This window comes from Entelurus aequoreus, linkage group LG13 (assembly GCF_033978785.1).
Source record: "Entelurus aequoreus isolate RoL-2023_Sb linkage group LG13, RoL_Eaeq_v1.1, whole genome shotgun sequence".
Lineage (NCBI taxonomy): Eukaryota > Metazoa > Chordata > Actinopteri > Syngnathiformes > Syngnathidae > Entelurus > Entelurus aequoreus.
Window position 1 is genome coordinate 38,156,323 of NC_084743.1, and position 24,694 is coordinate 38,181,016.

Below are 24,694 nucleotides of genomic sequence, written 5' to 3' on the forward strand. Positions count from 1 at the left end.
TAGCTCTGGATGTTTTTGAGTGCTACCATGTCGCCAGATTTAAAAGCCTTGTTCCGAGCCTTCAGCATTGCATTTACCTCACTGTTCATCCAGGGTTTCTCATTGGCCCGTGTGGGGATGTTGTTGATCACACTAACATCCTCCATGCACTTCTGAATGTATGCGGACACAGACTCTGCATACTCCTCCACACATGCGTGATGATTGTCGGTGGCGGCTGCCTTGAGCATGTCCCAGTCTGTGCTTTCGAAGCAGTCTTGTAATGCTTCCATTGCTCCCTCTGGCCAGGTCCTCACCTGCTTCACTGTAGCTTGCTTTCTAAACAGCAGGGGCTTGTATGCAGGAATTAGCATCACAGATAGATGGTCTGAGGAGCCGAGGTGGGGGTGGGGTGCAGCTTTAAACACGTGCTTAGAATTGCTGAACACCATGTCCAGCGTGCTTCCACCCCTGGTTGCAAAATTCACATAATGATGGAAATGGGGCAACACAGTTTACATGTTAGCTTGATTAAAGTCCCCTGCCACGATGAAAACTCCCTCTGGATGTGTAGATTGCAGTTCATTGATGGAGCAGTACAAAGCATTAAAGGCTTGTTTGATGTTAGCACTGGGATGAATGTACACTGCTGTGAAGATCATAGCACTGAATTCCCCGGGTAAATAAAATGGCCTGCATTTTATAGTTAATAGTTCTACATCGGGAGAGCAGTGACATGAGACTATCTTTCCATTGTTGCACCAGTTTTTGTTGATGTATATGCAAACACCACCACCTCGGGATTTACCAATGAGAGTGCTGCTCCTGTCCGACCGAAACATAGTTAGCCCCTCGATGCTAACTACCTCGTCCGTAACGGATGTTTTCAGCCACGTTTCTGTGAGATATATGACGCAGGAGTCCTCCATCTCCCGTCTTGCATTTAAATCCAGCTTCAGGTAGTCCAATTTTTTCTCCAGGGAGCGGACATTTGAAAGCAAGATGGAAGGAAGCGGCGTTCTGTGAGGATTAGCTTTTAGCTTTGTTGTTAGCCCAACTCGGCATCCCCGCTTCTGCTTCCGATCACCCGCTTACGTCTCCTCCGTCGACGGTCCCCCCTTGTACTTGACTCCGCTGCTTCACAGGCCGCTGGATGTAGCCGGCATAGTATTCCCATGCTACCGATGAGGTCCAGCGTATACGCATCTTTTGGTCTAAAACTGTTTGATTTATTTACATCTAAAATATTCTGGCGGTCGTACTCTATGGAGTGACTATGCTGGAAGTTAACTTTGAAATGTACAAAATTTACCGATCTGTTTGCCAAAAAAGTTCCATTACCACCACAAGCCTCTGCAGCCGCAGCCGAGCAGGGCGCCGCCATCTTGATGCTGTTGACCATTATTACTGATGTGGGAGAATTTTTTAAATCTGGATCTGGATCTATTTTTCAAAATCTGGTTTCCGTGATCTTTGTTGCAAAAGTTTTTAGTTCCATATTTTCTTGTTCAACAATCTTTGATGTTGTTTCAATAATCTCTATAATTGTAGTGAATCTAGGTGGAATGGGGATTTTACAGTTGGCGCTCCGATTTCCCTGACTTTTTCCCTGCTTTCTCAAGTCGTCTGCTTTCTTGGCGATTTCATCATTACGTTTTGTGAGATGCTCATTCATGTACACATTTGTTCCCTTCAGCTTCTTTCCCTGTTTCAGCAGTGCCAACTCAGCGAACTTGTGGTTAGACTGTCCGCCCAGAGACTGGAAGGTCAATCAATCAATCAATGTTTATTTATATAGCCCTAAATCACAAATTTCTCACAGGGCTGCACAAGCCACAACGACATCCTCGGTTCAGATCCCAAATCAGGTCGTGAGTTCCAACCCCCCGGCAGAGTCACCCATTGCCTCCCTGCTTGGCACTCAGCATCAAGGGTTGGAATCGGGGTTTTAATCACCAAATGATTCCCCCTCACCTCCTAAGGGGTGAACATGGGGATGGGTCAAATGCGGAGGACAAATTTCGTAACTTTGTTAATGAATTTTATGAAGATGACTGGAGTGGTGTTGTTGTTTCTTCCATTCAGTGGGATGCATGTTTCGATGGTATTAATCTCAATTTCAATTTCCTTTAATTGCAGAAAGTTGACCACTTGCTGTTCTGCTGAGACACTATCCATGTCATCTCGTTCTCCTCCATTATTCACAGCTTTTGCGCAGGATTTTGGTTTAATTCGGTGCCCTGTCACAATGATATCGTTCATTCATTTATCCTGATCCATTTCATCTATGATATTCCTCAACATGTTGTTGTCTCGTTTTACTGCAATAACTTCTTCTTGAATAGTCCTCATTTCTTGGCGCATTTTCTGAAAGTCCTTTCTTATGTTGTTATTCTGACTTTGCAGACTTTCTATATTTTCCTGCAGACTTCTCAGACCTTTTTTTGTAGTCTGTTGTTGCTTTTCTTTGATCTTCTTTAAGTTCTCTTATTACTCTTTCCAGGTCTGCCTTGTGTTCTATTCTTACTCTTTCTATGTCATGGACTTTTTTTTTGGCTTCATGTCTTGCTTCCCATCATGTGTCCAACATCAAATATCGCTTTCCCTCATGTCCTGTGTCCAGAGAATCATTTCATTCAGATAACACCGAAGGTTTCGAGATTTGAGTTTTTCTTTTAGATTTTGACATTACAGCAGCAGAAGTCAGTGCCTCTTGTATCAGCTCTCTATTGGCAGTTGCTTCTTTAGTGACTTGCGGCACTTTTAACTTGTTTATTTCAACAATTTTGTACCTTGCACCGTTCAGAGATCAACTTGAAGGTATCAGCCTGTCAACTTATTTCACTCTGTGTTGTCGGAAGCACTTTAAAATAGCTTCAAACTCTCTCAAACTTATCAAAAACCCAAGGCGGAGCCTTTTTTTTTGCGTCCTCTCCCATTGACAGGAAGTGACGTTAATTTACTATTAATATGATCTATTGTTTTTGTTAAATATGCTACACAATATGTTCTATTGTTTTGTTTTTGTTGAATATGCTATGTATTATAATTCATTGTCTTGCATAATACTGGATGCTACGTAATATGTTCTAATGTTTTGTTTTTGTTGACTATGAATGTGAGTGTGAATGGTTGTCTGTCTATACGTGTGGCCCTGCGATGAGGTGGCGACTTGGCCAGTGTGTACCCTGCCTTCTGCCAGAGTGCAATGTGGATTTGAATATGATACCATAAGTTAAGTTAAAGTTAAAGTACCAATGATTGTCACACACACACTAGGTGTGGCAAAATTATTCTCTGCATTTGACCCATCACCCTTGATCACCCTCTGGGAGGTGAGGGGAGCAGTGCGCAGCAGCGGTGGCCGCGCCCGGGAATCTTTTTTGGTGATTTAACCCCCAATTCCAACCCTTGATGCTGAGTGCCAAGCAGGGAGGTAATGGGTCCCATTTTTATAGTTTTTGGTATGACTCGGCCGGGGTATGAACTCACAACCTTCCGATCTCAGGGCGGATACTCTAGCTTGGCACACCTATCTTTAGGCAGTTTTGCCCATTCCTCTTTACCCATTCCTCTTTGCATCACCTCTCAAGCTGCGTCAGTTTGGATAGGAAGTGTTGGTTTTCATCCAGGATGAGTTATAGCATTCCTCTGTGGAGAGAAGAGAACCTTACAGAAAGAATAACCATATCTGCAGCATTCCACCAAGAAGGCCTCTATGGTATAGTGGCAGACGACAGAAGCCATTTCTTACTAAAAAGTTTGCCAAAATGCATCTGAAAAACTCACAGACCATGAGAAACAAAAGTCTCTTTGGCCTGAATGCCAGGCAGTCTTCATGTTTGTTGGAAACCAGGCACCGCTAATCAACAGGCCATTTCAGAATAAGGCTGTAACATAACAAAATGTGGAAAAAACGGATGCTCTGTAAATACTTTTCGGATACACTGAATTGTGTTTGTTAAATATGCCAGCTTATACAGTATGTCCTATTGTTTTGTTTTTGTTGAATATGCTACATAATATATTTTATTGTTTTGTTTTTGTTGAATATGCAGCGTAGTAAGTTATATTGGCTTTGTTGAATATTCCAGGCACCCAACGAGCAAATGCGAGAGCTCCTGCTCCCTACAAACGAGACTTTGAGGCCAAACTGAGAAACTTCTATCGGAAGCTGGAGACTAAAGGATATGGACAAGGACCTGGAAAAGTCAAGTAGGTTTAATTACTACCATATTTGTTATATTTATATTATCATTTACAATACTTAAAATAGCAATATCACAGACTGCATGAAGAGCATCTTAATTTTTTATGATTACATTTTAATTAACACAAAAAATATCATGTTTGTGTTGTCAGGCTGGTGATACGTAGAGACCATCTTCTAGAAGATGCCTTCAACCAAATCATGTGTTACTCTCGCAAAGATCTACAAAGGAGCAAACTTTACGTCAGCTTTGTAGGAGAAGATGGGTGAGAATTTATACGTATTTTTCTAAATGTATAACTCATAATTTTATAAATACATGAAAATAAAGAACATATTGTTCTAAATGTTGAATTCCTCATTCTATAACTTATCATCATGGCGTATCAGGCCTGTTAGCAGACATCGATGTTTAGGGCTCTCCAGTCTTCTTATGATGAGTTCTACATTACTGATATTTCCGATACATTTCCTTAGGCTGTTGACATATGTTGTTAGTTGTCGACCTGAAGCTTTCTTTCCTTCGAGCTTTCCTGTTAAAACCAGTTTTTCTGAGCTGTCTTTTTTGATGTGTCTGTGGAATTTCATCTCCCTCTTTCGAATCGTAAAAATTGGAGATCTTTTTTGTTTTTGCCAGTTACGTTATGCTACTCTTTACTTTTAGTCCACGATGTGCAGATTATTTTTCTGAAAGACCACAATTCAATATCCTCATTTTACCAGTTGTTATTTATAGTCCAGCATTCACGTATATTAGGACAGACCATACATATATTTTGAGGATGTTGACTTTGGTGTCAAATGAGGTGTTTCGATTTCTTAACCCTTGTGTGGTGTTCATATTGTTGTTACTCAGCCAGTGTTTGTGGGTCTGATGGACCTGTTGCATTTTGTGGCTTTTAATGCCTCACAATCAAACATTTGTATGTTAAAATACTGACTTATCACAAAAAACATCTGTAAAGAAGTGCTTGGAGAGACTGGTAAAGGAATACATTGTCTCCAGACTTCCCCCCACATTCGACCCATACCAGTTTGCTTATCGCCCTAACCGCTCCACAGAGGACACCATCTCCTCTGCACTCCACCTGAGCTTAGCACATCTGGAAGGAAAGGACACACACGTGCGGATGTTGTTTCTGGACTTCAACTCGGCATTCAACACCATCATCCCGCAGCACTTGGTGAGCAAACTGGCCCCCCTTGGATTCAGAACCCCCCTATGCAACTGGCTGCTTGACTTCCTCACAGACAGACCCCAATCTGTGAGAGTGGGCAACAACACCTCCAGTGCCATCTCCCTGAGCTCCCCCCAGGGCTGCGTCCTGAGTCCGCTGCTGTTCACGTTGATGACCCATGACTGCTGCGCCAGGTCCACTACTAACCACATTGTGAAGTACATGACAGTAGTGGGCCTCATCCGTGACAACAACAACATGGACTACAGGGAAGAGGTGAAACATCTGGTTGACTGGTGCAGAACCAACAACCTGGTCCTGAACGTCGACAAGACCAAGGAGATCATTGTCGACTTCAGGAAGCACCAGTCTAGCCACGCTCCACTCTTCATCAACGGCACAGCGGTGGAGATGGTAAGCAGCACCAAGTTCCTGGGGGTGCAGATAACTGACAATATGACCTGGTCCCTACACACCGGAGCTCTTGTAAAAAGAGCTCAGCAGCGCATGCACTTTTTGCGTTGGATGAAAAGAGCACAGCTCCCTCCCCCCATTCTCAGCACATTCTACAGAGGCACTATAGAGAGCCTACTGACCAACTGCATCTCTGTATGGACTGGAGCCTGCAGTGCCTCAGACTGGAAGTCTCTCCAGAGAGTGGTGAGGACGGCGGAAAAGATCATCAGGACTCCTCTTCCTCCTATCCAGGAGATCGCAAAAAGCCGCTGCCTGACCAGGGCTCAGAAAATCTGCAGAAACTCCTCCCACCCCCACCAAGGACTGTTTTCACTGCTGGACTCTAGAAAGATGTCCGCAGCCTCCGTAGCAGAACCTCCAGGTTCTGTAACAGCTTCTTCCCTCAGGCCGTAAGACTCTTGAACGCATCATAATAATCCCCTCAATTCTCCCCAAAAATGGATGAACTCACTGGAATAAAAAGACAATATAACATACATCCATAAACGTAGATGCATATGCAAAAGTGCAATATATTTATCTTTACAGTAATCTATTTATTTATATCTGCACCTTATTGCTTTTTTATCCTGCACTACCAGGAGCTAATGCAACAAAATTTCGTTCTTATCTGTACTGTAAAGTTCAAATTTGAACGACAATAAAAAGTAAGTCTAAGTCTAAGACCCACAAACACTGGCTGAGTAACAACAATATGAACGTTGCATGGAAATATCTCTGCCAGTTTCTGCATCCCACAGGGATTCTTCTTTTGTGTTTCTGCACCTGCGCTTCCCACACAAGGTTGCAACATTTTTTGTCAACACTGTCTGCGCTCATTTTGTCGCACATTTGACCCTCTGATGTTCTGTGTACCTACACTCTGTCATCCCCGTCTAGGCCTGCTGTGTGTGTGTGTGTGTGTGTGTGTGTGTGTGTGTGTGTGTGTGTGTGTGTGTGTGTGTGTGTGTGTGTGTGTGTGTGTGTGTGTGTGTGTGTGGTACAAAGAACATAAAAACATAAATTTCCACACTTCTATTAGCTCCGGGTCCCCGGACATCTTCTATGTGTAGGGGGGGGGGGGGGGGGGTGTATGGTGTGTGTTCATTAAATATGTATTCTGATATATGTTCTTCACAGAAAATGAGCCAAAGCCAGTGAGTCTCAGTTTGAAAAATTAATTAATTGTATCCTTTTTCTTTTAATAAACATCGAAAACGGGTCCCACAGACCCGAACACCACACAAGGGTTAATAGTGTAGCCGGTCTGTGCTTGCACTAGCTGAAAATAATGTCTTTTGTCACTTGGAATGAAGAGGAAATTGTTGCAATGCTCTTGCTGACCACCAGGGAAGGTCTATTTATAGGATATACTAGTTTTATAGGATATACAAGTCTAAAAAGAGGTATCTTTAAAGGCTAGATTACAGCATATAAATCAGTCTTAAAGCGGGGCTTGAATGCTTCCACTGAGGTAACTGTTAGGAACTGGTCAAGGGGGTTTGAATAACAAAAGGGAATACATTTAATGAGTCCAAAAAGTGTAACAAAAAGCGATGGGGCAGAAGTGCACACCATGGATACTTAAATGAAACAGGTTTCTCAGTGGTCAGCGGGGGGAGAAGCCAGGGCGCACTAAACACAGGGTAAAGTCCTTGTTGCCTCAAAGAGGCTAGGAAACAAACACAACAACGTTAGGAATTACAGGACTAAGGAAAAACAATGTACCAGGACTGACGAAGCAAAGCAGGCGCGTGCACGTGGAAGGTGCAGGATAAATTAACCGACAAGAGCCAGCTGTGGGAGGCGAGCTTAAATAGTCCTCGGTAGAAATAGGTTGCAGGTGTGCCTTAGTGTCCGCCCCTCGCTGGAGACTAATGAGCTGAGGAAACACATCACAACAAAAGAAAAGGCAGGGAAATAACCCCCCCCCCCCCCCCCCCCCCTTAATGGACGCCACCTGGCGGCTTACCTGGCTTCTCTGGAAAACGATCATAAAATGTATTTAAAAGTTTAGGTTCTAAGATAAGGGAACGCGGGACCCAGGATCGGTCCTCGGGGCCGTAGCCCTCCCAGTCCACCAGATACTGGAAACCCCTGCCCCTTCTCCTCACATCGAGAATGGCCTTGACGGAGAACGCCGGATGGCCATCAATAAGCCTGGGAGGTGGAGGAGGCACCTCTGGATGACTCAGGGGACTGGTGGAAACGGGCTTGATTAGAGAGACGTGGAATGAGGGCTGTATCCTTAGGGAGTCGGGAAGGCGTAATTGAACGGCAAAGGGATTGATGATACGCTCAATGGAATAAGGCCCAATAAATCTTGGCTGGAGTTTCTTTGAGTCCACTTGGAGAGGAAGATCATGAGACGACAACCACACCTTCTGACCGGGCCTGTAGTCTGGTGCTGTGCTGCGGTGGCGGTTAGCGAGGCGCTGGTTGCGCTCTGATGTGCATAGCAGTGCAGACCGGGTATTGCGCCAGGCTTGATGTGCGTGGTGGAGGTGGGCAGCCACAGATGGGACAGCGACCTCTGATTCCAGAGAAGGAAAAGCGGGAGGTTGGTACCCGTAGGCAGAGTGAAAAGGTGACATGCCTGTAGCAGAGCTGATGAGCGTATTATGAGCATACTCTATCCACGGTAGACTGAACGCCCAGGATGCCGGCTGCTGGTGGCAGACGCAACGGATGGCGGCTTCCAGGTCTTGATTAGTGCGCTCAGTCTGACTGTCAGTCTGTGGGTGGTATCCTGAAGAAAGGCTGGGTGATGCTCCTAATGCTTTGCAGAACGCCTATCCAAACAGCAGACGAGAATTGTGGACCTCTATCCGAAACCACATCCACCGGGATACCATGCAGCCGGAAAACATGGCATACGAGCAGTTCTGCAGTCTCGAGTGCAGAGGGCAACTTGGCAAGAGCGACGAAATGGGCCATCTTGGAAAAACGGTCCACCAAAGTCAATATCACCGTGTAGCCCTTGGATGATGGAAGTCCTGTGACGCAGTCCAACGCCACATGGGATCACGGGCGGGAGGGAATGGGAAGCGGGCGCAGAAGACCAGCTGGTGCCCGGTGTGAAGCCTTATTACGAGCACAAGTGGCACAGGCCGATACGAAGTCCTTTGTGTCAGCCCTGGAAGTTGGCCACCAGAAGCGCTGGGATAGGAGGAAAAAAGTACGGGTTATGCCCGGGTGGCAGGCGACCTTGGAGCTGTGGGCCCAGTTCAGTACTTCAGGACGGAGCTCTGGGATCATAAACTGACGCCCCTGAGGGCTGTTCTTAGGAAAGGGAACGTTCTTGAGTCCCTCCTTAACGCGGCCTTCAATGTCCCACTGCAACGCTCCCAGTACACGTGATGGAGGGATGATCGTCTCGGTCTTGACCTCTTCCTCAGGGCAGGAGTACATCCTCGACAGGGCGTCTGGTTTGCCATTCTGTGAACCGGGGCGGAAGGTCATGGTAAAATTAAATCTGGCTAGGAACAACGCCCACCTAGCTTGTCTAGGATTGAGCCGTTGAGCAGTACGAATATAGGACAGATTTTTGTGGTCTGTGAACACCACAAACGGTGTCTCCGAGCCCTCCAGCCAGTGCCTCCATTCTTGTAGTGCCAACACCACGGCGAGTAGCTCTCTATTGCCAATATCATAATTTCGTTCTGCAGGAGTCAGGCGGCGTGAGAAGAAGGCACAGGGGTGCAGCCTCTGGTCGGAGGTGGAGCGCTGGGAGAGAACAGCCCCCACGCCGGAGTCAGATGCGTCAACCTCGACAAAAAATTGAGAGGATATGTTAGGATGGACCAGAACAAGTGCAGAGCTGAACAAAGACTTAAGTTTCTCAAAAGCAGACTGAGTCTCTGAGGTCCACAAAAAAGGAAGCTTAATGGAAGTTAGTTTCGTTAATGGTACCGCTACTCGACTAAAATTATGGATAAAACGACGATAAAAATTAGCGAAACCTAGAAACCTTTGAAGGTGCTTTCTAGAAGTGGTTGTGGGCCAATCAACCACTGCCTGGATCTTCGCCGGATCTGCCCGGAGTTGACCCCTCTCAACAAGAAAACCCAAAAACGGAACAGACTCGCACTTCTCAGCTTTGACATACAGACAATTTTCGAGAAGACGTTGGAGAACTAAGCGAACATGCTGGATGTGTAGTTCAGGGGTAGGCGAGAAAACGAGGATATCGTCTAAATAAACTACCACGAAATGGTCGAGCATGTCACGCAGGACATCATTTATGAGGCCCTGAAAAACGGCAGGAGCATTGGTGAGGCCGAAAGGCATGACGAGGTATTCAAAATGTCCAAGTGGTGTGTTGAAGGCAGTTTTCCATTTATCTCCTTGCTTAATTCTGACTAAGTGATAAGCATTGCTGAGGTCCAATTTGGTGAAATGTCTAGCAGCGTGTAGTGGGTTGAAAGTAGAGTCTAGAAGCGGGAGCGGATATTTATTCTTAACAGTAATATTATTGAGGGCACGGTAATCGATGCAGGAGCGAAGTGTCTTATCCTTCTTTTCCACAAAAAAGAACCTGGCGGCTAGTGGAGAGTTGGATGGACGGATAAGACCAGATGCAAGTGAAGTGGTGATATAGTCCTCTAGTGACTGTCTTTCGTGTCGGGAAATGTTGTATAGACGCGAAGAAGGGAGTGTAGCACCAGGGAGGAGATCAATACCGCAATCGTAGGGACGGTGTGGAGGTAACGACAAGGCTCAATCTTTGCTAAAAACGTCTTTAAGGTCGTGATAAGCAGTGGGCACAACCGACAAATCAATGACCTCCTCGGTGACGACACGCGAGGACCCCGTACGAGGGCATGCGGACCGCAGACAATGAGAATGACAAAAAATACCCCAGTTAATTATTGTAGCTTTAACCCAGTCAATATGGGGATTGTGTTTAGATAACCAGGTAAGCCCAAGCACAACTGGAGCAGAACGAGAGACCAGAAATATTATTGATTCAAAATGGTTTCCAGATAATTGGAGAGATAACGTAAGGGTATGATGGATAACGCTCGCCAGGTGGCCTCAGTCGAGGGATCGGACCACTCTATGTTTATGTAACTTAGCAACGGGTATGGAAAAACGCTTAATTACGGACTCATCGATGAAATTATCGTCAGCACCCGAATCAATAAGAGCCCTAATGTCCAATTCCTGGTCTTTATCCCAGGTAAGCGTACCCGAGATTTGAAGTCTAGACAGCGTCTGACCTGTAGCTGACTGTAGAGGAGCAGGGTCGGTCGCGGGGGGAAGTGACGCTGGAATGCGGCGAGGTGGCGACGTTTGAGTGCGCAGTGGAGGCGACGCTTGAGTGCGCAGAGGAGGCGACACTTGAGTGCGCAGAGGAGGCGACGCTTGAATGCGCAGAGGAGGCGACGCTTGGGTGCGCAGAGGGGGTGACGCTTGAGTGCGGCGGCGGTCAGGACGATGAGGACAGTGGGAGAGGCGATGCTCCGCTTTGCCGCAATATAAACACAGCTGGAGGCGAAGGCGGCGATCTCTCTCAGCTGGAGAGAGACGATTTCCTCCGAGCTGCATCGGTTCCTCTTCCAGTGATACCCAGTGTCGATGCCCTGCCGATATCGGTGTGAATGTTTGACGCGCTTCATGGCCACTTCCACTATGCGTCGAAGAGCGGAGTTCCTGGCGTCGGAACCTCTCTCTCTCCCAGTCAACGAGGCGATTTTCAATCCTCCCCGCCAGAGCGACTAGCTCGTCGAGGCTGTCGGGAGTTTTGAGCGGGATCATATGTTTACGGACTCGATCAGCCAAACCGAGGGAATAAACGTCCACCAATGCGGAAGTGGGCCATCCGCTCTTAGCAGCGAGCCTTCGGAATTTGATGGCGAAGTCCGTGACGCTCCGCTGTCCTTGCTGCAGACGAAGTAATGCCTGCGCTGCCTCACGTCCTGGTCTTTCGCGCTGGAAAATGTTCTCCATGGCCTTGGCAAAAGCGGCATACGAGGCACACACGTAGGGATGATGTTTGATAAGAAATTATCGAGTTCGAGCCTATTATCGAATCCTCTTATCGAACCGATTCCTTATCGATTCTCTTATCGAGTCCAGATAGGTTGTTGTATATGGAAAAAAACACACAATATTTGGTTTAACAAAAGCTCACTTTTATTATATAAGAAAACAATTTAATCTAATAAATAAATAAATATTGACTTTTACCCCCCTAAAAAATAAATAAAATAAATAAAATAAATAAAATAAATAAAATAAATAAAATAAATAAAATAAATAAATATTAACTGTTGTTACCCAAAGTATATTAAGTGTGATTTTTCAGAAAAACAAATATATACAGTAACACAAAAACAACCTGTCTCTGTGATCACTATAGGTGTATAAATAATAATATAGTGTTAAATAAAATCAGTCCCTTGGGCACAAAACTGAAAATAATACAGCTCTCCAAAAAGTGCAATTCTGCTGCTATTTGACATAACTGTTTGTTATGATGCTTTGACATTTTTGCACTTTATTTCTTTATTGAAAGAAAATTCTATGAAGAGAAAAGTTGTTTGCAAATGTGGTTACAATGCTAAAAAATGAAAAGTTAAAGCTAAAAAAAGAAATACACTTTATTGAGTTAACATTATTTCTTTATATAGGGGGAAAGATCTTATGAGCTAGGGAATATAACAACTACACTACCCAGCATGCAACAGGAGTGACGAGCATGCGCGGTAGCCCCGAAAAGTGTTGCATATCGTCACCCGGCAGCTAAGAATGAGGTTATTATGAGCACGCTGTGAAAGTAAACGTCAAGAACTCAGCCAACACGCCTCGTCTGCATTATTATAATTAGACAGACAACACATATACAGTGTGATTTTGTTTTGTTTACAAGTAAAGAAAAACAAAAGTTAAAAAAGGGAGATGGCATATATGTATGTGCTGCGGTTGCTTTAAGAACGTTGCGACAGCTGCCGTAAAGGAGGTGCGTTGCTAGCCTGGTTGTTATGTTTCAGGTTGGTCGTAAAAGTGTTTGTGTATTTTTACCCTGTGGTATATCATTGGATTATACCTTTTTGTTTTTAACTTTATTACACCTTGGAGCGCTTTTTCCCGTCCATTTTTTTTCCTGCTTTCCCTATTTGCGCCTAATGACTGAGCTACGTGACGCCATTTCTTGTGATGTCACACGGAGCATTTCTGGTCGGGACGGGATTCGTTCCGAGGGATTCGAATAAAGAACCAACTCTTTTTATTTACTATAGTGGTCTCGATAACGGGTACCCGTTCTCAAAAAGGGATTCGAGTCCGAGGACTCGGTTCATTTCTTATCAAACAACCGAGAAAACCGGTTTCGAGTATCATCCCTACACACACGGGAGATTGATGTGCCCATTCCGCGGTGGCCCAGGCGGAAGCCCGGCCACTCATATGGGACATGACAAAAGCCACACAAGCTTTTTCAATGTAAATAGAAGTGGGCAATAGTTCAAAAACATTTTCACACCGGGTGAGGAAGGACCGCACGTCACCTGACTCGCCGGAGAATCGCTCGGGCTTGGAGAGTGGTGGACACGTAGCAGGAGGGTTGTCGTCAGGCAACGGAATATCTGCGGGTCGAGGATGGCTCAGCACCGCAGCGCGGTGAGTACACTTCCCAGCTTTGTCTCCAAGATATTAAGGCGAACGTCTTGGCATTCCGCCATGGCGTTGACGCAAGCCCCAAGCACGCCAAACTGTTCTTCCTGTTGGCCTTGTCTCTTGGCCTGTTGGTAAAGAGTTCTTCTGACCGGGTCGATCTCTGCGAGGTCCATAATGTGGTCGGTTAATATGTTAGGAACTAGTCAAGGGGGTGACCCCGGGATGTAGAGACAGGAGGCAAGTTTGAAAAACAAAAGGGAATACATTTAATGAGTCCAAAAAGTGTAACAAAAAGCGATGGGGCAGAAGTGCACACCATGAATACTTAAATGAAACAGGTTCCTCAGTGGTCGGCAGGGGGAGAAGCCAGGATAGGTGCAGGATAAATTAACCGACAAGAGCCAGCTGTGGGAGGCGAGCTTAAATAGTCCTTGGTAGAAATAGGTTGCAGGTGTGCTTTAGTGTCTGCCCCTCGCTGGAGACTAATGAGCGGAGGAAACACATCACAACAAAAGAGAAGGCAGGGAAATAAAAACACAACAGTAACATCTCTAACTGTTGATGGAAGGGCATTCCAGAGTACTCGAGTCCAAGTGGAAAACGCTCTAGAGCCTGCAGACATTTCTTAAGGCATGTGTCAGCTAAACAAGCTAATTATAGGTGTTCATTTACCTGTATGTTATTGTTATGCGGATACAACTGCAATGTATTTTACAGGTGTTAATTTAACTGTGTGTTATTATTATTAATATGTTTATACAATAATAAACCAGTGTTTTTGAAACATAGATTTCGGGACAGAACATGGGTTACAATACAATCAGCAAGATGAGATAGTGCTAAACTGTTAACAGAGGTTACTTGTTGTGAAATACACATTGCGTCCATTTAGTGAAATAAAAGCTAAACCAAAAAAATTAAAAGTCTGCCATATCAATACGTTATTTGATGAGAGCTAAAAAATGTTTTGTGACCAATGGAATAGAAGGGCGCGCTGATATCAAACAATATCAATACAGATGATGTATTGACATCCATAGTTAGCAACAAATCATTCGTCACTTAGTCAAGTGATTTGCCCTGAAAATTTTTTTTTTTAAATGTGTTAGACGGTGAAGTGCTCATTTAGTTGCTGTAGATATCTGTAGAAGTAACATTATTAAGATTACGTCTTTGTCTTGTGTGTCTCAAGTAATTGCGAGCACGTATATGAATTGATACGATAGGAATCTGGAAATTACTTGCCAGGTGCTGTGGTTGATTCGTCATCTCACATTGTGCTACCTACGGACTAAAAAGAATGAACACTGTGTGCATTTTGATGTACTACTCTACATGAAATGCTATGTGTGCAGTAATTTTCCAGCCTATTGCTAGTTAACGCATACATCAATACATCCAGTATTATTCAATAAGTCAGGTCACCCAACCGCAAAAAAAAATGTGGCTTGTGTTCAGGTGGCACTTGCTTGTCCTCCCCATGGTCCTCCTCTCTGCATACAGTGCTATCTCGAGGCTTTCTCAGCTGCTTCGGTGATGTTCTTGATGGCTCTGCTCCTTGGTGTTCCAGTGATGCTCAGGACACTTAGGGCTTTGTGGAGTGAGTGCCCCACAAATCATCTGCTGTCAACCCTGATGGGCATACATCTTACCTGTTCACAACAGGTTGTCAAACTTGGTCTTCTTCCTTTCATGGGCTTACCCCTAGCGATCCTCCCATGGCTACATTATTATGATGTTCTTGGTGCTCTTTGAGGCCAGTTGGCTGTCTGGCTTCAGGGTGGTGCTGACAATGTTCTGGAGGTAACCGCAACTGATTCCCCTGGTCTACAGAGAGCTGTCATTCTTGGGCAGTTCCCTGCTGGTGCTTTCTTGCATACTGCCTTTGGCCGATCTCCTGCTTTGACAAAAGTGATTGCACAGATGGCATTGTGCTCTTGGCTGCCGCTGTCAATACCTTTGTTGATGGCTTCTGCAATCGGTTTCAGCACCTGGTTGCAGTGCCAGCTGGAGCTCAGAACATGTTCCAGAGTTCCTCTTGCTGAACACAGTTAGCAGTTTGGGGTTTCCGCTTTCCCCCAGGTGAATAGGTTTGCTGGGCAAGGCAGGACGTAATATACTGCCTGGATCAGGAAGCTGATACGGTCTGTTCAGCCTGCCGCAACTATGTTCAGGTGACTTTGTGGTCCATGGCGTGCTACCATCTGGTCCAGGTTCCCTGCTGCCTCAGACCAGACTTCCTTCTTTCACTGCTGTCATGACCTCCTCCTGTATCTGCCTTTGCTTCTCCTTACCCTTGCTTTCCTTTGCCGAGGGGTGTTGGGAACATCCCCATGCCTGCTCTACCATGGGCCACTAAACCCACCAGCTCTCTGTGGTGCAGTTGTTCCTCCGCATCCAGCACAGCAGTCTGGGCACTTCACTTCCTTCCGGCCTTCATCACAACTCCTGCCTGGGCCACATTTGGGTCCCTCAAGTCTCTTTATAGCAGCACCTTTCTGGTTTGAGTTACCTTGAACTCTTGTACAGCAGCACCTTTCTGATCCGAGGTACCTTGAACTCCTCTTCCAGCGACTTCAAGGGCAACCAGAGCTTTGTGGTGTTCCCATTGAAAGCAATGTTACTTAGGCTTCTGGGTAACCCCAAGTAGCGGCCAGTGTGTCCTTGGTAATATACCATGCTGGTACAGCCACGCTTTGAACTTTCCTGGGAGGCCAGATCTGTCCACTGATCTCAGCCATCTGTCCAGTTCCTGACAGGTTGACTGGACATATGAAGAGTCTTTAAGGCGACTGTAAAAGACCTTGCCGGAAATCTTTATAAGCTTCTCTGACACTGATGGTATCATTGACCCTTTGATGTTGAACCGGAACCTGTCCATGACGTTGCCCTTTTTCACCACTAGCGATCTGGACTTTGCTGGTTTGAATTCCATCCAATCCCACTGGATGAGTCTCTCCAGCCTTTGTAGGATCTACCTGCATCCTGGCACTGACTCTGTGGTGACAGTTAAGTCATCCATAGAAGCCCTGATCGGGGGCTAGCGGGTCCCTGATTGGGTCCGTGGGCCTCTGCATTTTGACTCCGCAGACCTGACAATCATGTTTATTGTCAAGGCGAACGAGGTTACAGAGATGGTGCAGCCTGTGATTAACTCTAACATTACTGACTCCTCACCCAGGCTAACAGGCTTGCTAATGGCTCGCGTCCTTACCTGCTCTAATGTATCTAGTCAAGACTCAAACAGTAATCTCTATTCTTAGAGCAAACAATGGCGCCTTCCCGGTTAGGGTGAAGGCCATCTATTTTAATATTAAAGATTAAAGTACCAATGATTGTCACACACACACTAGATGTGGTGAAATTTGTCCTATCCTCAGCAGGTCAGGTTTGCCCCATAGAGAGGGCCAACAATCTACAAAACAATAGCCTTTTTCTATGCAAAAACTTGCCAGCCACCCATTGAGTGAGACTAATCGGCTATATCACTCAATATTGGCTCTCACTGGCAAGGGAACAAACACAATTACCTGATGTCCTGGGGAGATTACGAATTTTAGCTATGTTTCTCTTTGTAATCTCGGATTGCGACATCCTAATGTCATTAAAACCAATGTGTATTACTATGTTTGACTAACTGGTGTTGTGATTAGCCTGTCGTATGTGTGTATTATTCACTGAGTCGAAGTCTAAAGGTCTTGCCGACTTTAAAGTGGCGGTGTATTTGAAGATAGCAAAGCTAGGCTAAGCTATCTTGAATGTGAAGTAGTGAAAATAAAAATAATTGTTTTGTATGACTTAAAGAAGTCAAGTTGGAACTACGTTATAGTATAAGTTAACTAGTGAGGAAGTAAGGACGAGGTAGTGCAAGTTGACATTGATGTTTTCACACCACTCCATTCTGTTATACTACTGTACATGACATTAATGAACATGTGGTCATAAATGTAAAATTCATAATTTTATAAATTCATGACAATAAAAAACATGTTATAAATGTATAATTAATACATTTATATATACATGACATACGTAACGTTTTGTTGTAAATGTAGAATTCATAAATGTAAAAGTACAATTAATGTGTTTACACACACATGCACATAAATACGCACAAACACACACACACAGACACGCGCAGACACTCACGCACACTTATGTGTATATAAAAAAATATATACACCCTGTCTCTGTCTCTCTCTTTCTCTCTCTCGCTTGCTCTCTCTTTCTCTCTCTCTCTCTCTCTCTCTCTCTCTCCCTCTCTCTCTCTCTCTCTATATATATATATATATATATTATATATATACGTATGTCTTTTTGTGCAGGTTAGACTACAGTGGTCCATCCAGAGAGTTTTTCTTTCTTGTGTCCAGAGAGCTTTTTAATCCCTACTATGGCTTGTTTGAATATTCAGCGAACGACACGTACACGGTGCAGATGAGCCCCATGTCTGCTTTTGTAGATAACCACCATGAATGGTGAGCTTTACCATATTTGAAATATGATTACTGTGTGTGAGTGTATTTCACTAACAATCACACTCTTTACTTTCATCACCTGTTCATAGGTTTCGTTTTAGCGGGCGTATCCTGGGACTGGCTCTGGTCCATCAGTATCTGCTGGATGCCTTCTTTACCCGACCTTTCTACAAGGGTCTGTTACGCATGTATGTCCTCTCTAACCTCCCTATACTGTACGTCACCATCATCACTCTACTCAAACCAACAGCCACATGATTCACAACGTATTACATTTGCTCCTCCCCTCTGACATAAGGTTGCACACAAGCACAGTCTATGTGCGTGTGTGTTGATTATTGATACAAACGTGCACGCTGCATCAGTCATGATGAGCCTGATTGTTTCAGTGTTATCATTAACAGAGTCCGAGAGTTCTTCCAGAAACTACTTTGTGTTCACACAATCACATACAAAGATGCTAATTAAAGTTCTATCATGAAGGAAAAAAATAGTTGTCCTACGCAGCAGTTTGTGCTGTATTTTCTCATATAAAATCTCACCAGGATGCTGTTAATTGTAAGATTCACTGTCTTAGATGTATTTTACAGTGGGATCGCTTGAAGCAAAACATACAATTCCCTCAGGGCCACATGTAGGGAAAGGACACATGCTGCCACCTATAGCTCCTCTTAATATATTTGACTTGACTTCGTTCAATATCAGAGTAGACTCTAGAAACAGAGAGGCACTTATGAAAGTCCTGGGAAAGGTGGTAAAAACACAAATGGGATGGCACTGGAGGGACAGTCAGTGCCATTGAAAAATATGGGAAGCAAGTAAGATAGTAACTATATTATTATTAGATACTAATTGTGGGAAGGCTGAGAAGCACAGAGCATGGAGAAAAATACAAAGTAGCAAAATAAACATATACATACAAACTTAATGATGAGGAGATGGTCAGTGTGGTCTCGTGTGCAGGTAAGGACACAAAAGATAGAACCAGCAATTTGCAGGTGTGTGCAATCAGTTTAGATGGGCAGGGCATTATCACATAATATTAAAACAGTGCTTGTGTTGTGGTAGGACTAAGGGGAGGTAGAGGCAAACAGACACCAGGGGGCAGTATGTACAATATTTTATTATATATATAGACAATATATATATATATATAATAATAATAATAATAAACAATACAACTAAACTAAGGAAATGGAGTGTGAACTAGAATACAAGAGTGTATGAGGTAAGACTATGCGTGTAGTTAGCTGTTGTGTATTACCGTGATGTTGGATGAGGAAGTAGACAAGTCCAAAGAGGGCAAGGCAAAAGGGGTCCAAGATGCGCGAGGGGTCCGTGGGGCAGAGAGAGAGACGTCAGAGTCCGGGGGCGAGCGAGGAGTCGGGAAACGAGGAAGGCAGTCCAAAACACAGGGGGAGATCCAGGGAAAAGTGAGACACACAGCTCAGTGTCCAGGCGACGGAGGGTACAGCGGGGACACGGGAGAAAACAAGGAACAAGTAAGCCACGGAGAGGAAAACAAGAATAGAGCATAAAGCTTGACGGTTACGGTACACCATGAGAAAACTAAGTTCCCGCCCCGATCCTTGGGTTCACCCTGCCTTTATCCGGCACGCCCTCATCAGTCTCAGGTGTGCAGATAGCCGGTGAGTGTTTGCAGCTGGCGGCTGGTGCGGGGCGGGGACGCGCATGGCGCGTCCCTGGATTTGCGCGGCCGTGGGCGTGTCCCAAGGTGCGCACAGACGGCAGGGGTCTGAGCCGTAACAGTATCCCCCCCCCCCCATGGACAGATTCCAGATGTCCTGGAAGTAGAACCCCCCCAAGGGTGGGCGAAGGGGCGAACTGGTGGTGGGTCGCCGGCCCAAGTGTCCCCGAATCCACCGGGGACGAGTCTGGTGGTGGCGGCGGCGAGTAGAACGCACCTGAGGCCGGCGAGGCGGGCGACCCAGGAATGGCCACCATCTTGGCCGTCGGGAAGGCGGACGCGAGTGGCGCCATGGTGCGTCTCGCTGGAAACGAGGAGGTGACCTCGGAGGCAAAGAGGATGACGTCATCGGCGGCGTGGAAGCGGCGGACATCATCGGCGGCGTGGAAGCGGCGGACGTCATCGGCGGCGTGGAAGCGGCGGACCTCATCGGCGACGTGGAAGCGGCGGACGTCATCGGAGCCGGAGACGAGGAGGGCAGCTGAGGGGCTGGCCGAGGGGCAGAGGTCGGCGCTGCTGGCCGAGGTGCTGAAGTCGGAGCTGCTGGCCGAGGGGCGAAGGTCAGCGCTGCTGGCCGAGGGGCGGAGGTCAGGGCCAGCCTGGGAGCTGGTGGAGACGTGGGGGATATCCTGGGGACTGCTGCTAGCTCGGGGACTAGTGCTAGCTTGGAGGCTAACCGAGGGGCTGGTGCTAGCTCGGAGGCTAGCCGAGGGGCTGGTGCTAGCTCAGGGGCTAGCCGTGGGGCTGGTGCTAGCTCAGGGGCTAGCCAGAAGGCTGGTGGCTTTGGCTGGGAAAAACGAAAAATAGGTGGAATTAGTCTGGCCAGGGGTAGCCTGTCTGGGTGCGGCTGCGCCACCCCATCAGCACAACCACCAGTACTACCCCCCCCCCTCAGAAAGCGGATGCCAGACGCTTCTAGCTAGCTGAGGAACAGTCACTAAGGGTGGGAAGAGGGTGTCCAGGCGACGGGAAAATTCCTCCTTGCTGATATCGCTACTGAACATGCCTTTCCATGACAGCTCGGCAGGACAAGACAAATCCTCCCGTGTAGAGCGAAAAAAAGAAAAAGACATGGTGAATGGGGCAAAAAGAAAGGAGGAAGAAAAAAAAATGTCACTGGGGGCGGAGCTAAAGTCACTGGGGGACGAGCTAAAGGAAAACTGTGCCGTCAGGTCCTTATATTTAATTTGGCGGGAACTTACTGTTGTGGTAGAACTAAGGGGAGGTGACGGCAAACAGACACCAGGGGGCAGTATGTACAATATTTTTTTATATATATAGACAATATATATATAATAATAATAGTAATAAACAATACAACTAAACTAAGGAAATGGAGTGTGAACTAGAATACAAGAGTGTATGAGGTAAGACTATGTGTGTAGTTAGCTGTGGTGTATTACCGTGATGTTGGATGAGGAAGTAGACAAGTCCAAAGAGGGCAAGGCAAAAGGGGTCCAAGATGTGCGAGGGGTCCGTGGGGCAGAGAGAGACGTCAGGGTCCAGGGGCGAGCGAGGAGTCGGGAAACGAGGAAGGCAGTCCAAAACACAGGGGAAGATCCAGGGAAAAGTGAGACGCACAGCTCACTGTCCAGGCGACGGAGGGTACTGCGGGGACACGGGAGAAAACAAGGGACAAGTAAGCCACGGAGAGGAAAACAAGAATAGAGCATGAAGCTTAACGCTTACGTTACACCATGAGAAAACTAAGTTCCCGCCCCGATCCTTGGGTCCACCCTGCCTTTATCCGGCACGCCCTCATCAGTCTCAGGTGTGCAGATAGCCGGTGAGTGTTTGCAGCTGGCGGCTGGTGCGGGGCGGAGACGGGCGCAGCGCGTCCCTGGATTTGCGCGGCCGTGGGCGTGTCCCAAGGTGCGCACAGACGGCAGGGGTCTGAGCCGTAACAGCTTGTGCATATTCAGTAAAAGGCATCTAATAAATATATAAAAGCAGCAATAAAACATATACTTTAAGCATGCTTTTACACATTCCATAAAAGGCACAAATGCCAGTGTTTCTATATATTGTATAGGATTGGTACCTAACAGAACTACACCTCGGATTGTCGGACCCCTGCAGTCTACATACTGTACAATCTTAAACGTCAGTTTTCCTGGGGGGTGCGTGGAAGGTGTTTATCTCTAAATCACAACGACCAACGACAGAGGCCTAAGCCTCTTGGAATTTGCCAGATATAACAACCTATTGCTGGTGAACACACTTTGCGCCGACAAGGCCTCTAGATGATGGACCTGGCACAGCCCCGGTGGAGAGTACCATAACCAGGTCGATTGCATCTTGATCAAGAAGAGCGTCCGCTCAAGCATTAGGACACACAAAAGCAGACTTCAGGAGTGACTATGACCTCGCCCTGATGTCTTTTCGCCTACGCTTGAAGAAGATAAAAAGCTCCAAGTGCACTAAGATACATTTTTGATCTGGATAAACTGCAATACCCTGAGGTGGCAGAAGTCTTCAAGTCAAGGATAGGAGGGAGGTTTGCCCCACTGTCCATCCACTGCTCATTCCAGTAGAAGTTGATGTCAATGGAATGACCAGCATGTTGAACACAGTCGTAACCAAAACATCCACTGAGATCCTTGGCAAACTCCGGCCAAAGAAGAAACGTTGGGTCATTAATGAACTGCTAGACTTGTGTGACAAGCGGAAAGTCCTGAAGAAGAGTAAGAACTCACCTAATGGATCTGATGCTTATAGAGAAATTATTAAGAGCATCAAGAAAGTTATGCCGTCAGCAAAACACAACTGAATTGAGGGAAAGGGCCAAGAATTAGAGAGCAGCCTGAAGGCCAACAACAACACCAAGAAGGCAGCTGCAAAAGAGAAAACAAGAGAAAAACAGATCAGAGTCTCTGTAATCCAGTGCAAGATCGGTAAATGCCTAGCGGAAGCACAGAAGATCCTAGACCGATGGACAGAATACTGCTCTGAGCTCTACAACTACACAGCAAGTGGAGATCCAACAGTCCTGACTTGTCCTCAGTCCACGGAGGATGAAGATAAGCTCCTCATCCTCTGTGAAGAAGTTCAGACAGCCGTCAAAGTACTGAAAAAAGGAAAAACAGCCGGATGTGAACAGCATCGCAGCAGAGCTTGTACAAGCAGGGGGAGAAGCCATGATTGACACCCTCAACATCCTGTCTAACAAAATGTGGCAGAGTGGTGAGTGGCCTACATCATGGACTCAGTTACTCATCATCACACTCCGAAAAAAAGCAATCTCCAACTTTGCCAAAACTACCGCACTATCAGTCTTATTAGCCATCCCAGCAAAGTCCTACTAAAAATAATACTGAATAGGTTAAAACCTCAAGCTAAACTAATCATAGCTGAAGAACTGGCTGGATTTAGGACGGGGAGGAGCTCAACAGAACATATATTCAACTTAAAGGCCTACTGAAACCCACTACTACCGACCACGCAGTCTGATAGTTTATATATCAATGATGAAATCTTAACATTATAACACATGCCAATACGGCCGGGTTAACTTATAAAGTGACATTTTAAATTTGCCGCTAAACTTCCGGTTCCAAACGCCTCTGAGGATGACGTATGCGCGTGACGTAGCCCGGGGAACACGGGTATGCCTTCCATATTGAAGCCAATACGAAAAAGCTCTGTTTTCATTTCATAATTCCACAGTATTCTGGACATCTGTGTTCGTGAATCTGTTGCAATCATGTTCATTGCATTATGGAGAAAGAAGCTGAGCAAGCAAAGAAGAAAGTTGTCGGTGCGAAATGGACGTATTTTTCGAACGAAGTCAGCAACAACAGTACACAGCCGGCGCTTCTTTGTTTACATTCCCGAAAGATGCAGTCAAGATGGAAGAACTCGGATAACAGAGACTCTAACCAGGAGGACTTTTGACTTCGATACACAGACGCCTGTAGAAAACTGGGACAACACAGACTCTTACCAGGATTACTTTGATTTGGATGACAAAGACGCAGACGTGCTACTGTGAGTATGCAGCTTTGGCTTCTAAACATTTGATCGCTTGACCGTATGTGCGCAACTTTTTTTTGCGTATGTACGTAACTTTTTAAAAATATATAAGCTTTATGAACCTTGGGTTAGGTGAACGGTCTTTTGGGCTGAGTGATTGTGTGTGTTGATCAGGTGTTTGAATTGTATTGGCGTGTTCTATGGAGCTAGGAGCTAGCATAGGAGCTAGGAGTTAGCATAACAAAGACGTAGGTGTTTTTATGCAGGATTAATTTGTGTCATATTAAATATAAGCCTGGTTGTGTTGTGGCTAATAGAGTAAATATATGTCTTGTGTTTATTTACTGTTTTAGTCATTCCCAGCTGAATACCAGGTACCGTGAGTATGCAGCCTTGGCTGCTAAACATTTGATAGCTTGACCGTACGTGCGCGTCACGTACGTAACTTTTTAAAAATATATGAGCTTTATGAACCTTGGGTTAGGTGAACGGTCTTTTGGGCTGAGTGATTGTGTGTGTTGATCAGGTGTTTGAATTGTATTGCCGTGTTCTATGGAGCTAGGAGTTAGCATAGGAGCTAGCATAACAAACACGTAGGTGTTTTTATGCAGGATTAATTTGTGGCATATTAAATATAAGCCTGGTTGTGTTGTGGCTAATAGAGTATATATATGTCTTGTGTTTATTTACTGTTGTAGTCATTCCCAGCTGAATATCAGGTACCGTGAGTATGCAGCCTTGGCTGCTAAACATTTGATAGCTTGACCGTATGTGCGCGTCACGTACGTAACTTTTTAAAAATATATAAGCTTTATGAACCTTGGGTTAGGTGAACGGTCTTTTGGGCTGAGTGATTGTGTGTGTTGATCAGGTGTTTGAATTGTATTGGCGTGTTCTATGAAGCTAGGAGCTAGCAGAGGAGCTAGGAGCTAGCATAACAAACACGTAGGTGTTTTTATGCAGGATTAATTTGTGGCATATTAAATATAAGCCTGGTTGTGTTGTGGCTAATAGAGTATATATATGTCTTGTGTTTATTTACTGTTGTAGTCATTCCCAGCTGAATATCAGGTCACCCCCGGCTCTCACAGCA

General features: G+C 45.6%; 1 protein-coding gene across 11 annotated transcripts in view; it reads left to right on the forward strand.

The window, feature by feature from the left end:
* The window catches only part of hecw2a (HECT, C2 and WW domain containing E3 ubiquitin protein ligase 2a), a 304,402-nt gene that overhangs the window by 214,414 nt on the left and 65,294 nt on the right, over positions 1–24,694 (forward strand). For all 11 annotated transcript variants that reach the window (XR_009828322.1, XR_009828323.1, XM_062067818.1 and 8 more), the window contains 4 exons: positions 4,074–4,194; positions 4,342–4,455; positions 17,769–17,921; positions 18,011–18,109. Coding sequence is in view for 9 of the 11 variants with exons in the window: in XM_062067818.1 (XP_061923802.1) it covers positions 4,074–4,194; positions 4,342–4,455; positions 17,769–17,921; positions 18,011–18,109 (487 nt within the window). In the remaining 2 variants the exon portion in view is untranslated. The remainder of the gene's footprint in view (positions 1–4,073; positions 4,195–4,341; positions 4,456–17,768; positions 17,922–18,010; positions 18,110–24,694) is intronic.